Source organism: Medicago truncatula, chromosome 5, assembly GCF_003473485.1.
Source record: "Medicago truncatula cultivar Jemalong A17 chromosome 5, MtrunA17r5.0-ANR, whole genome shotgun sequence".
Classification (NCBI taxonomy): Eukaryota; Viridiplantae; Streptophyta; class Magnoliopsida; order Fabales; family Fabaceae; genus Medicago; species Medicago truncatula.
In genome coordinates, this window is record NC_053046.1 from 15,151,963 (window position 1) to 15,165,951 (window position 13,989).

The following is a 13,989-nucleotide window of genomic DNA, read 5'->3' on the forward strand; positions in this document are numbered from 1 at the left end:
TCAATGGCCTTGTGCCACATGTCTTGGGACTTAGCAATTTTTACTTAAAGTTTTGAATAACATTCTGAACTTCAAAATGTTTCTGTGTTCGTCAGAATACTTCAGAATGTTGTTGTGTTCATATGGATGAATGTCAAATGAGCTTATGGGTTCATCCTATGAATTTCAGATGAATTTATGGGTTTGTCCATGAATATTGTTCATCGTACATACTTCAGAATGTTTCTGGGCAAAAGTCTTTGCAGATTTGTTCGAAGTCCATTAATCCTTTAACTATCATGGTTTATCATCTTTAAAATTAATTAGGGATTTTGCCTCAACAAGAGTTTCACCCTCTCCATCCCCAATAAAGCTCCAAGGAGTAGTGGGCAAAAGCCTTTGCAGATTTGTTCGAAGTCCATTGATCCTTTAACTATCATGGTTTATTATCTTTAAAATTAATTTGGGATTTTGCCTCAACAAGAATTCCACCCCCTCCATCCCCAATGAAGCTCCAAGGAGTAGGAACAATAATTAAAGATTCAATGACTTCATCCATCCTATTTTTTTCTAACCCTTTCCCATATCTCATGCGCTTGATGTGTGAATTGATCGGTGCTCTATTTTCTCTCTAATAATACCTCCTAATATTGATGAGCCATGTAGAAAGAAAAAAAAAGTTTTTCTATCATGTGCAAATTTGTACATGTTAAAAAGTTCAAAATATTAAATTTGTATTGAAATTTGTGCATGTTATATTAAATATATAATTTTTTAATAAATAATTGTTGTTTTTCAATGAAATGATACTATTTTTAGTTTTTTTTTGTCTAGTAGCTTAGTGGTTAGAGCTCACACATTTTAATGTGGAGAAGTGAGTTTTTGGGGTTCGAACTCCAGCCCATGCATATAATATGTATTATTCCTACTAAGTGAGCTTCTCACGAGAATTACTTTTTAGTTTCTTTAACATGTGCAATATTGCATATGTTAGACAAACCCAAGAAAAAATAACCATCACACAAGATACTAAAGTTGAAGGAAAAAGTTATAGATTTTTTATTGAATGGAATTTTATTATCTTTTTGTTGATGAGTTTTTAGCATAATAAAGCTTAAAACCATCCCCGTGAGCTTAGCTCAGTTGATAGGAATATTGCATATTATATGCAGGGGTCGGGGTTCGAACCTCGGACACCCCACTTCTCCACAATTAAATTGTGTGAGCTCTAGCCACTAGACTACTTGACAAAAAAAAAAAAACTTAAAACCAATTAGTGTATTCAATTTGCAAGAAGTTGCAATAGAAAACCAAATTTAAATTTTGTATGAAGAAAACAAGTACTCAAGTAATAATGTTAAAAAAAAATAAAAAATTAACTAAATTTACAAAAGAATTATTGAGGAATTAAAATAACACATCGACTGTATTAGATAAACTCTAAGTGCAATCAAACCTTCATTTTTTTTTTTAACAGAATAACCTTAATATTTTTCTTCCCTACATATGTACCGAATCCGACTCCTCTAAAATGAACAACTAATTTGAAAACTAAACCATTAACAAACAAACCAATAATTAAGATTATTCACTTTAATTATCTCATTTTACTAATTAATCACTTTAGAGGAGCCAAATCAATATTTATAGGTGACCTTAACTGATTAGAATACATGTCTAATCGACTCCTTGTATTAAGGTCCAATTAACTGATGGCCAAGGGCCATTATGAGTTCTAAAGAAAATATTCCTCAAAAGTTGATGAAGAGAGACTTTAATATTAACAATGATGGTTGCACCATACAAGAGAAAGATTTACAAATAAGGTAACACAACAAATTTATAATGCAAAGAACAAATGAAAATGCCATCCTAACCACCATCCATTTTCATTCTGTAAACGGTAAAACGTATGTATGATGATTAATATGGAGAATGAGGCAGCAGTTCCCATTTCATTGTCAAACTATATACACCCCCCCAACTACTTATCAACCATAGGAAAATAAGAAATACCTACTTTTCTAAGCTTTCTCTTAAGCTTAAAGTACATATCTATGTCTCTCTCCATGTGTTGTTGGAAGATGTTTTGTTAAGTATTCTTCTAATCTAACTTCACTTGCTCCATACGTATTCCATATAGAGGATTCCCAATGCTATCAAAATTACTTTTATATGGAATAAAAACTCTATCAAGGACATGCAAATTATTCTAAAGTTATTTACTTCACACCCATAGTACAAAAATAAAAAGTGTTTTCTTGGAAGTTTTATAGGCAACATCTCCTAGGGCTGTAACTGAGTGTGTAATGGAATTAACCATCTAACATTTCAATAGATAAACCGAGAACACGTTAGATAGAGCAACCGATCATGCCATTCGGGTTGGTCTCGGCATGGAACAAGCGCCGAAGAAGCAAGTCTCAAGATCATACAGATCCATGTATTTTTTCTTCTTCTTCTTTTCTTCTTGTGTTTTAACTTCTAAGCATGTTTTTAGTGCTATTTCATTGCACAACCAATTTGTTACATTTCCAAACTTTCCAGGGATTTACAAACCTGCACAACTTTGGCAACTTGATGATAAAACGCCACGTCCTACAAAGAAGTTGCATGGATCATCTGTTTACACACTGAGGGAAATGGAAGAGGCAACATGTTCATTCAGTGAGGAAAATCTGCTTGGAAAAGGAGGATTTGGCAAAGTCTACCGAGGCACTTTGCGATCAGGAGAGGTAATGTGCTCTTGACGTAAGTCTATATAGCCCACAAGAGTTCGTCTTGATTTTCAAGATTTACAAAATGGTTCAAATTTTTTGATCTTGATGAAAATAAATAGATACTGATACAATATGTCTCCCTCTGAAGGTTGTCGCGATCAAGAAAATGGAGCTTCCAGCAATAAAAGAAGCAGAAGGGGAACGTGAATTTCGAGTCGAAGTTGACATTTTGAGCAGACTAAGCCACCCAAATCTTGTTTCTTTGATAGGATACTGTGCTGATGGAAAGCATAGATTCTTAGTATATGAATATATGGTTAATGGGAACCTGCAAGATCATTTGAATGGTTTGTTACTATCATTTAATAAAAAAAATCCACACCACTATCAAAATTTCTTACAATAAGCATCTATTAATCTAAAACTAATTTTAGGAATTGGAGAAAGAAACATGGATTGGCCTCGAAGACTACAGGTGGCACTGGGAGCTGCAAAAGGACTTGCTTATCTCCATTCAAGTTCTGATGTTGGAATTCCTATTGTTCATAGAGATTTCAAATCGACCAACATTCTCATAGATGCCAACTTTGAAGCAAAGGTATAAATACGGTCCTAGTAACGACTTACTGTAATATTTCCTTCTAATAATAATATATAAGAACTATAATTAAGTCTTCTTGTAGATATCTGATTTCGGGCTTGCCAAGTTAATGCCAGAAGGACAGGAGACACACGTGACTGCCAGAGTCCTCGGCACATTTGGTTACTTTGATCCCGAGTATACATCGGTATGCATCTATGATATATGTCTACACCCTCCCTCCTCCAACATAAAAAAACGTCACTTGTGTCAACTTCCAAGTTTCGATGATTCAGATAAAGTTTCTTCTACATTTTTCATGTTATTCAGTCATATGGCAGCTTCATATTTTGAAACATTACAGGCACAATATACCTAACTTATATTTTCATGTCATGCATACTGAATTTAGTGAGATAAATCATTTTTTTGAACAAAAGCAATGCAACACCAACTAGTACCTATTGTGATTTGGCTAGGCCACCATAAAATAAATTATGAGTAAAATAAGCTAGTAAATCCAACATAAACTCATCCAGTAAAAGTAGGCTTAACTAATTTGAAAATGTGGTCTGCATTAAAAACCTGAAGCTGAAATTTTAACCAATTCTAAGTACAGTCTTTAACCTCAATCAAAATCAATGGTTTATAACTCAAAGTTCTATACTGCAAATTTTAATCTCCTATCTTCTTATTTCTAGTATTGTTGATTTCTACATGAGTATTTTCACACTAATTTATTTCATTTGACAACAGACAGGGAAACTCACTCTCCAAAGTGATGTTTATGCTTTTGGTGTAGTTCTTCTGGAGCTTTTGACCGGACGTCGAGCTGTAGATCTCAACCAGGGTCCTAATGATCAGAACCTTGTACTACAGGTAGGAAATACTCAGACGCACAAATTTACACAAGACATCCACATGGATTTCAAAGAAAAAAAATAGTCTATATGACCATGAAATTGGCAATTATGATTTTTTTTCATTTCGTTGAAAAATAATTGAACATTACTAGTAATTGGTAATTTTCTGGTGTATCATTCGTAGTCAATTCGTGTTTATGAGGATAGTCACACAAACAAGTATATCAAGTAAAAAAGGGTATATGTAAGGGAGAGAAGAACAAATCCTAAACTAACAAGTTCAGAACTTTTGGACATAAATAGAAGCAAGACTTTAATATGTTTTGCATTATATGCAGGTGAGGCACATACTTAATGACCGCAAGAAGCTTTGTAAGGTGATTGATCCAGAGATGGCTCGAAGTTCTTACACCATTCAGTCTATAGTCATGTTTGCTAATCTGGCATCAAGATGCGTACGAACTGAAAGTAACGAGCGGCCTTCAATGGCAGATTGTGTAAAAGAGATCCAAATGATTATCTATACAAATTCAAAAGGCTTGGGAATGGTTATGCATAGCTTGAGACTGATCTAGTGAAATCGCAAGTTTTGACACCAGAATTATGGTGATTTCTTGTTGAAAATAAAAAGAGTGAACTCTCTTCAAACGTTTTCCATATATATATACACCAGACAAATGAACATGAGCAAAAGTATTTTGCACGATTGTATACAAAACATAACTAATTTGATGATCTTACAAGATGAGGAACTGAGTCCGTTGTGGACAAATCTAAAAGAGTGTTTCCTTTTCTATTTTTCAACCTTATCATCACGCTTGGTCTACGTCTAGCCACTCCTCCAGCTACATGAAAGGCGTACCTAAGAGAAAGAGACCGTGACAACTGACAAAAATGTGTCATAACCTCCTAAGCATTTTTATTTTCTTTCAACCATGACTGGTACGGTTCAAAAGATCCAATGTGCCATGTTCAAATTTAAAGATTGATATATAAACCCTTGATGTATATAAAAATCATTGTTTTGTTTGAATTGAAGAAATCCAGAGCAAATTTTATGTGCATTCATCTTTATATTCATAGGTACTACGAGAAAGAACGATGTACATAACCTGGTAACTTATGACGAAGTACCAGCTTTACAATCTTTTCATCATTTAGCTATCAACCATACAGTAAATAAAGAATTTAAAAATCATTCTTTTGTAATTTACCTGTAACACAAAAAGTCTCTTCCCTACAGATAAAAGAAATATATAAGAATGCCTGAAACCAATCTCCATTCTCCAGTTATCAAACCCGCCTTGATCATATTTGTTACCATTGCTGAAACAAAACAAAAAACCACAAATGAGTGTAAGATCAAAAAATAACAGATAATGGAAAAATTAATTCATCAAAATATTAGGCAACTTTGAACGCATACATGTTGTCTACTACTCATAGTCATCAGAAGAGGGAACATCTGTTTTTGAAGGCATAGTTATGAGAGGAAGTTTCTTGCACATCAAGTGTTTTCGTCTCTGCAACATCAGCAGGGCTAAAATACTATCTGTTGTAACAATTTTGTAATCAGCTTTTGTATACATGTTAAGTGGAGCTTCATCAATCATTCTGCAATGCAAGTAAACTTCTCTTGATGAACTCATCCGAGAAATCAGTTCCTCACTTGCCTTTAGAAGATGCCGTCCAATGCCCCTCCTGAAGGGAATTAAATATCAGAAACACATTTTTAGAAATTTAAAACAGACACTCGTTTTTTTTTTCTTCTTCTTTTGCTTAATGAGAAATTGAGAAGACATACCATTTGTTTGAAAATGTGAGTTATGGGAATTTCGGGACGAGAATATATTTTCGCTTACTTAAATCTTTAACTTGGATGCTTACAGTTACTATTATAGGCCTTTCCATAGCATGCATTGACTCATGGAAATTAGACCATAAGAAAAGGTAAACAAGAGCACAACATTATGTAAATTTAAATCATATTCAAAACAATGTTGCAATCGTTATCGCAAGGATCGTAGCAATCTCAATGAGTAGAAATATTTAGTTATATATTACACTATTATTACAATTGGGAAACCATTGATTATGAAGAATGTAGCTTAATTATATAAATTGAAGTTTTTCCCAACTCAAATTGCTACTGATGAAAATATTTATCTTGCTGTAAGATCAGGCAAGTTCAAGTTCCAAAAAGTTAATAATACTGACAAGACTGTCTCCAAAATTCACCCAAGAAATATCCTACTTTATCTAGCTGAAGAGCTGAACTAGTTTCTGAATGTCCAGTTCACCCGCATCTCCCTGTTTCTATAAACAGCTTATAGCACAAGCTCTTATAAACTGTTTCTATAGCCAAAGATAAAATTAATTTAAACTATTTTCGTATAAGCTATGAGCTGTTTTCATAAGCTATCTTAGAGAAATGATAAAAATAAGTTGCAAAAAACTTATGAATGATGTCATAAGTTGCTTTCATAAGTTCTCCCAAACATTCTAATAAAACTTATGTCAGTAGATAAGCTCAAATAAACAAATCCAAACAGGCCTAGTAGTTCTAGCTTTCACCTCTACATGCACTCGGGGTATGTTTGTGTAAACAACTTAATTTGGCACCTGTGTATAAGCTACTTATAATAGCAATGAGAAAATGTGGTTAAGCTGTTTTCATATAATTTGCAACTTGTGTTCAAAAACTATCCATGGGAGTTTGTTGAAATCAGCTTACAGACATGTCATAAACTCTCAAAAACACACTAGAAAAAGTTTCAGTTTGTAGGTAAGCTTAAATAAGTTATTAATAAACCAATAGAAATGCAGCCTTAATCTTGAATAATGGAGATTAAAAATTCAGCCCCTGGATATGCACATAACCAATGAAATTAGATCCAGAATATGTATCCCTTGGTCAAATTAGTTCTTATGGTTCTTGACACTTGAGCTAGAACTACTAGGCATTCTGTTTGTCATCATCTCTTCAAAACCCAAATATGCATTCTGTGTGTAAAAAATAACTCTTTCATCATTAAAAAAAAGAAAAAGAACAAAATAATGTACGAAATACAAATTGACCCTGGAGTGTGTGTAATCATATGTAGCAACGACACTTTCGATCGTGTGTAAGATGTCCAACACATGTGGTCATATTCAATTTTTTTCATTTTCTTAAATTTACCATATGCGTATAAGTGTCGTCGTGTATGTGTGGATGCTTGATATTAATAGGACAGTAATAAATAATGTTTACCTTCTAAGAGATTTATCCACGGCCAAGCTATAAATGTAAGGCGAATCCTTTGGAGGAGTGGGCGAAGCACGAGAAGAATTAACACCATTTTTTATCAAAACAAATCTCAACAGTGCCAGCCAACTGCATTTCTTCACCATCAATAATTCCTCTATAAAACCCAATCAGTGTCGCCACATGCGGCATCAACGTCCTTCGTTTAATCAAATATTGTTTCATAAGGAATCTCACAACGTTGATATAACATTTCGGGAACAACATCAATTCAGCGAAAGCATCTGCGAGTAAACAGACAATTGGGTCAACTTCGTTGTCTCTCATTACTCGAACTAAAATTGAACCAGATTTGGTGTTTTGGGAGTAGAGGAAGGATTCGAGGTGTTGCAGGTTGGTGAGTTCGGAGTTTGTGAGGAATCGACGAGTGGTTTTGGTGATGTTGAAGCAATGATTTTGAGGGACTAAGGAGGAGAGTGAAAGAATTGCTGCCATGGTAATAGAACTGAAGAAAACTTCCATGTTACACCACTCCAACCACCACTCCACCATACGCTGTTTTTCCAACTCGAGATGCTCCTGTAGAGTCCCTTGAGCATGGCGTATGTAATTCATGACCCATGAGAACAAGGATAGTGCCGTCAGCCCGAAAATTGCCGACGTAAAAAAGCTGACGACAGTCAAGCCAGTGACAATGGTAGCCGGAATAAGAACAGGGCTGAAGAGGACGAAAAGTGGGGTTGTTACCACCACTCCGGTGAGTGTTCCAAGAAGGTAGAGTCCAGCAAGTGCAAGCAGTATGATGCCTACATGAAGGCCAGTAATTATGGCAAGCACTTGAGAGGTTGATGGACTTCTTTTCTCTGAGTCATGAGTAGTAACTCCACCACCCTCATAACGCTGTTGAGAGGTAACACTTGTTGATGACATGCTCAAATTTTTCATTTTTAAGATTGAATTAAATGTTGAGAAGAGAAGTAGAAGACTTGTGAATTGAAATATGAGAAAGTAGTGAAAAATTGAATGAGTACTGTGTCTGTGTGTGATGATGATGAGGTGGGTTGATGGCGTTTTTGTTTTTATAGAAGAAAGAAATAAAGTGATGTTATGTTATAACACGTACATATGACATGGTGAGTACGTAGGTTTGCATGAGGAACGTGTATCAACTACTTCAAGTAATTACTTGTCTTTTACTCATAGTCATCAGAACATGACAAATCTGTTTCTGAAGGCATAGTTGTGAGAGGAAGTTTCTTGCACATCAAGTGCTTGCGTCTCTGCAACATCAGCAGGACTAAAATACTATTTGTTGTTACAATTTTGTAATCAGCTTTTGTATACATGTTAAATAGAGCTTCATCAATCATTCTGCAATGCAAGTAAACTTCTCCTGATGAACTCATCCGAGAAATCAGTTCTTCACTCGCCTTTAGAAGATGCCATCCAATGCCCCTCCTGAAGGGAAACACACTCTTAGAAAATTAGAATCAAACTATATTCAGGTGTGAAACAGACACTCAACATTTAGACATATATGGCACACAGCAGCAAGAGTTCAATATGTTTCACATTTATAAGCAGGTGAGGCACATACTGAATAACCACAGGAAGCTTCGTGAGGTGATAGATCTAGAGATGACTCGAAATTCTTACTCCATTCAATCTATATTCATTTTTGCCAATCTGGCATCGAGATGTGTACGAACTGAACGTAATGAGTGGCATTCAATGGTGGATTGTGTAAAAGACATTCAAATGACTATCTACGCAAGTTCAAAAGGGGGCTTGGGAATGGCTATGAATTGCTTGAGACTGATCAAGTGAAATCAAAAGTTTACACATTAGAATTATGGACAAATCTATTCGGAAGTTTTCCATCGGTCAATGATGCTCTTGTACAATATGTTTCAACATCTCATTGAAAATAAAATAAAAAAGAGCGAACTCTATTTGGAAGTTTTCCATATATATACACCAAACCAATTAACATGAGCACAAGTATTTTGCACAATTGTATACAAAACACAAGTAATTTGATGATCTTACAAGATGAGGAACTAAGTCCATTGTGGACAAATCTAAAAGAGCGTTTCTTTTTCTATTCTTCAACCTTATCATCACCCTTGGTCTACTTCTACCACACCTTCAAACCCTAGCATTATTATTTTCTTTCAGCCAGGATTGGTACAGTTCAATAGATCCAATGTGCCTGCCACTTTCAAATTTAAAGATTGAAATATAAATACTTGATGCACATACAGAAATTATTGTTTTGATTGAATTGAAGAAATCCAGAGCAAATTTTATGTGTATTTTCCATGCATCTTTAATATTCGCAGGTTCTTTAAGAAAGAATGATGTCATAACCTGGTAATTTATGATGAAGTACAATCTTTACAATCTTTTCATCATTTAGCTATCAGGAATGAAGTAAACAAAGAAATTGGAAATCATTCTTTAGTCATTTACCTGTAACATAACAGGTCTCTTTCCTACAGATAAGAGAAATATATAAGAATTCCTGAAACCAATCTCCATTCTCCGGTAAACTTAAAACGACCTTGATCATATTTGCTACCATTGCTGAAACAAAACATAAAACCACAGAAACATTTTGCGTATAAGATCGTGTGGAAGCTAGGCATAAATTTGAGCTTTTATCAACAATAAGAGATAATGGAGAAATTACATTATCAAAATATTAAGCAACCTTGAACACATACATGTTGTCTTTTATTCATAGTCATTAGAAAATGGCACATCTGTTTCTGAAGGCATATTTATGAGAGGAAGTTTCTTGCACATCAAGTGTTTGCGTCTCTGCAACAACAGCAGGACTAAAATACTATCTGTCGTTACAATTTTGTAATCAGCTTTTGTATACATGTTAAATGGAGCTTCATCAATCATTCTGCAATGCAAGTACACTTCTCCTGATGAACTCATCCGAGAAATTAGTTCCTCGCTTGCCTTTAGAAGATGCCATCCAATGCCCCTCCTGAAGGGAAACACACTCTTAGAATGTTAGAATCCAATTACATTCAGGTGTAAAACAGACGCACAGTATTTTACTCGTTTGCTTAATCAAAAGACGTAACAAGCATTTGAAAATGCAAGCCATTAGAATTTCAGGAGGAGAATATATTTTTGATTACCTTAATCTTTATCTTGGATGCTATAAGTTACTATTATAGGCTTTTCCATAGCATGCATTGACTCAAAGAAAGTAGACCATGGGAAAATGTTAAAAAAAAAATAAAAAAAAAAAAAAGGAGCATAACAATATTTAAATTTAGAATCATACTCAAAACAATGTTACAATAGTTATAACAAGGATTATGTCATTCTCTCATTGAGTTGACATATTAATTTAGTTAAATAGTACTCCCTCCATCCCAAATTATAAGTCGCTTTGAGAAAACAAATTGACCCAAATTATACTCCCTCCGACCCAAATTATAAGTCATTTTGACCATTTTACACAGATCAAGAAATGTAATCAATTATGTATTGGAAAGAGAAATTATTAATAACTTTACAATATTATCCTTCGTTAATGGTATTGAAAAGATAAATTAAAGAATTGAAAGAAAAGAGAGTAATAAATAGTTATGGTATAAAAGGAAAAATAACATCAATGTTTCATTGGTATTGTAAAGCAACTTATAATTTGGGACAAATCTTTTTCCCGAAGTGACTTATAATTTGGGACGGAGGGAGTAAGTCGTTTTACAATACCAATGAAACATTAATGTTACTTTTCCTACTATACCATAAACTGTTTATTACTCTCTCTTCTTTCAATTCTTTATTTATCTTTCTCATACCGTTAATGAAGGATAATTTTGTAAAATAGCATAATTTCTCTTTCCTATACAAAATTAATTACATTTCATAATGTGCGCGAAATGACCAAAATGAATAATTTGGGACGGAGGGAGTACATTATTACAATTTGAAATTCATTGATGGTGACTAATGTAGCTTAACTATTTATATTGCAAGTTTCACTACTCATTTTTCTTTTGATGCAATGTTCATCTTTTTGTAAGATTGCAGCAAGTCAAATTTATTTCCCTACTCTGTCTGTGCTAAAAGTTCAAGTTCAAGCAAGGTAAAATTGCAGAAAGTATTTAACACTGACAAGAGTGTCTTTATAATTCACCCAAAAAATATCCTACTTAACCTAGCAGAAGAGTAAACAATTTATATCAAACAAGTTTCTAAATGCTCTTTTCACCCACTTCTAGCAGTTCTAGCTTTCACATCTATATACGCTCCGGGAGTGTTTGAATGAACAACTTAATTTAGCACTTATTGAATACATGTTTATGTATAAGCTATATTTAATATCAAAGAGGAAACGTGGTTAATTTTTTTTCATATAAGTCATAAGCTGTTTATATAAAACCATCCTTAAGAGCTTAAAACAAGTTGAAATTGGCCTATAGACATGCCATAATCTATTTTCATAAGCTCTCAACACACTCACAAGTGGTTATTCTTATTCCAATAGATAAGCTCAAGTATCTTATTCACAAAGCAATTAATGTGCAGGCGCAACCTTAATCTTTGAATAATGGAACACATTTAGCCCCTGAATATGCATTTAGCAACACAAATTAGTCCCAGAATATTGTATTATATTGGTCAAATTTGTCCTCATGGTTCTTGACACTTGAGCTAAATTTACCAGAGAAATAAGTTCAGGGAACTCTGACACATTTCAATTATTTTTATCATTCACATGTTTCATCATTCAAACTAGAGTGAAGAGGGAAATTGATCATCGAAATTGTGAGCATCAGTCAAAATAGTCCAAATATTTTGCAAATTTGATAAATACATCGCTGAAATCGTAACGAGTTAGTCAAAATGGTCCCTCTAATAACTTCTACGGTTAGATTGTCAATGACATAGTAAATGAATATGTGGTCTTCCACGTAAATCCTACACCATGGGGATTAAATTGAACATGAAATATATAAGTTAAAAATTAGTTAATGTGTTTGGATCCTGAAGTGATAACCCTAATGTTAACACGAAATGCATAAATTTCACAATGGCAATCAAGCCTTATCCCACTAAGTGGGGTCGGCTACATGAATTAAACTACATCATAATGTTCTATCATAAACCCTATTTCGATCCAACTCGTTAATCTATATTTCTCATTAGTTTCTTTTATAGTTCTTCGAAGTCTTCCTCTAGCTATCCTCTATTTGATTTACTTTCCTTACCACAGAATTTACACGTCTTCACTCTACATGTATTTAAATGACACCAAATGCAAGAATTTAACGTGCCACGTAAATTTCTAGTAATGTGGAGTTCACATGGAAGATCACATGTTCATCTAACATGCAATGTCATAGGCTCTAATAGTAGAAGTTAACGAATAAACTATTTTGACTAACACGCTACAATGCTACAATTTTAACGATGTAATTGTAAATTCGTAAAATTCAGAGACTATATTAATCAATCCACCCAATATCAACCACTAATTTCCCTATTCACTCTTCAAATCAACTATACATTCTATCGGTAACCAAACTAATCCAACAAATGCAAATCAAGCCTTAAAGCATGTGTAATGTTTTTATACCTTCTAAGAGATTTATCCACAGCCATATTACAAATATAAGGCTTATCTTTCGGCGGATCAGGCGACGGAAGAGTAGAATTAGCACCATAAACATTAAAAGAAATCTCAACAGTCCCAGCCAATTGCATTTCCTCTTCTTCACCATCACCATTAACACCACTTCCTTTATAAAACGCAATCAACGTCGCCATATGCGGCATCAAACTCCTCCTTTCAATCAAATACTGTTTCACAAGAAATCTCAACACATTAATATACCCTTTCGGAAACATCATCGATTCAGCGAAAGAATTCGCCAGCAAGCAAACAATAGCGTCAACTTCGCTGTCACGCATTACTCGAACCCAAACCGTGCCGGATTTGAGGGTGTGAGTGTAAAGGTAAGTGGAGAGGTGGTGGAGGGTGGTGAGTTCGGTGTTTGTGAGGAATTTACCTGGTTTGAGGAAGGAATCGGTTAGGGTTTGGGATTGGGAGGAAGATGAAGTGGAGAAGAGTTTGAAGTGGGGGGGTTTGTTATGGGGAAGTGGGGGTGTGAAAGAGAAATTTCGGCGAGTGGTTTTGGCTGTGATGATGTTGAAACGGTTATGATTGTGTGGGTCCAAAGAGGAGAAAGAGAGTGAAAGAGTTGCGGCCATTGTGGGATTGAAGAGAATAGTTTCTGCGTTAATTGGGGGGCGGTGGTGGTTTGGATAATGAGAAGAAGAGGAGTAACATGGCATCATGTTCATCACCAATTGGATTTTACTTACTGAATTAATAAAATAAAATAAAATAAAATACTAGTTTATAAAATACAAAAACAAAATAATAATGCTAAGATGATGATATTTATTTTTTTTTAAAGTAGTCTAGTGGCTTGAGAAATTTACCTTAAAAAATGAATAAGTGGGATGTTCGGGATTCGAATCTAACCCCTACATATATTGTGCATTATCTCTTAACAAATGAGCTAAGCTCATGGAGACATATTAAATATTGCTCTCTCTAAT

The 13,989-nt window shown here is 34.2% G+C and overlaps 2 protein-coding genes and 1 pseudogene across 7 annotated transcripts; 1 reads left to right on the forward strand and 2 right to left on the reverse strand.

Moving 5' to 3' along the window:
• Window positions 1-2,133: 2,133 nt before the first annotated feature.
• LOC11412148 (uncharacterized) lies at window positions 2,134-8,496 on the reverse strand (annotated as a pseudogene).
• LOC11405643 (probable serine/threonine-protein kinase PBL28) lies at window positions 2,284-5,206 on the forward strand. The gene is made up of 7 exons (XM_003613251.4): window positions 2,284-2,422; window positions 2,527-2,714; window positions 2,848-3,046; window positions 3,134-3,297; window positions 3,383-3,487; window positions 4,036-4,158; window positions 4,481-5,206. The coding sequence occupies exons 1-7, from the start codon at window positions 2,353-2,355 to the stop codon at window positions 4,715-4,717; spliced, it is 1,086 nt and encodes a 361-aa protein (XP_003613299.1). The 5' UTR covers window positions 2,284-2,352; the 3' UTR covers window positions 4,718-5,206.
• Window positions 8,497-9,198: 702 nt separating the features above from the next.
• LOC11413638 (uncharacterized) lies at window positions 9,199-13,734 on the reverse strand. Of its 6 annotated transcripts, none has more exons than XR_005646402.1 (4): window positions 13,001-13,734; window positions 10,116-10,390; window positions 9,862-9,975; window positions 9,199-9,601 (listed from the first exon to the last, which is right to left on the reverse strand). XR_005646402.1 is itself a non-coding variant. In XM_039834611.1 (3 exons), exons 1-2 carry the CDS (start codon window positions 13,726-13,728, stop codon window positions 10,126-10,128), a joined length of 993 nt encoding a protein of 330 aa, XP_039690545.1. In that variant the 5' UTR covers window positions 13,729-13,734; the 3' UTR covers window positions 9,199-9,975; window positions 10,116-10,125. The 6 variants fall into 6 exon arrangements, 3 of the variants coding, with proteins under 3 accessions (XP_039690545.1, XP_039690547.1, XP_039690546.1); XR_005646401.1 differs by having other exon boundaries at window positions 9,199-9,607; XR_005646400.1 differs by having other exon boundaries at window positions 9,199-9,759.
• Between the last annotated feature and the right edge of the window lie 255 nt (window positions 13,735-13,989).

Excerpts from the sequence above, each read along its gene's own strand:
- LOC11405643 (XM_003613251.4), top strand. The coding sequence starts at position 2,353 with ATGCCATTCGGGTTGGTCTCGGCATGGAACAAGCGCCGAAGAAGCAAG. Across the intron at positions 3,047-3,133 it reads CCTGCAAGATCATTTGAATG|GAATTGGAGAAAGAAACATG; the intron begins GTTTGTTACTAT and ends AACTAATTTTAG. Across the intron at positions 4,159-4,480 it reads ATCAGAACCTTGTACTACAG|GTGAGGCACATACTTAATGA; the intron begins GTAGGAAATACT and ends CATTATATGCAG.
- LOC11413638 (XM_039834611.1), bottom strand. The coding sequence starts at position 13,728 with ATGAACATGATGCCATGTTACTCCTCTTCTTCTCATTATCCAAACCAC. Across the intron at positions 10,391-13,000 it reads GTGGATAAATCTCTTAGAAG|GAGGGGCATTGGATGGCATC; the intron begins GTATAAAAACAT and ends GTTTCCCTTCAG.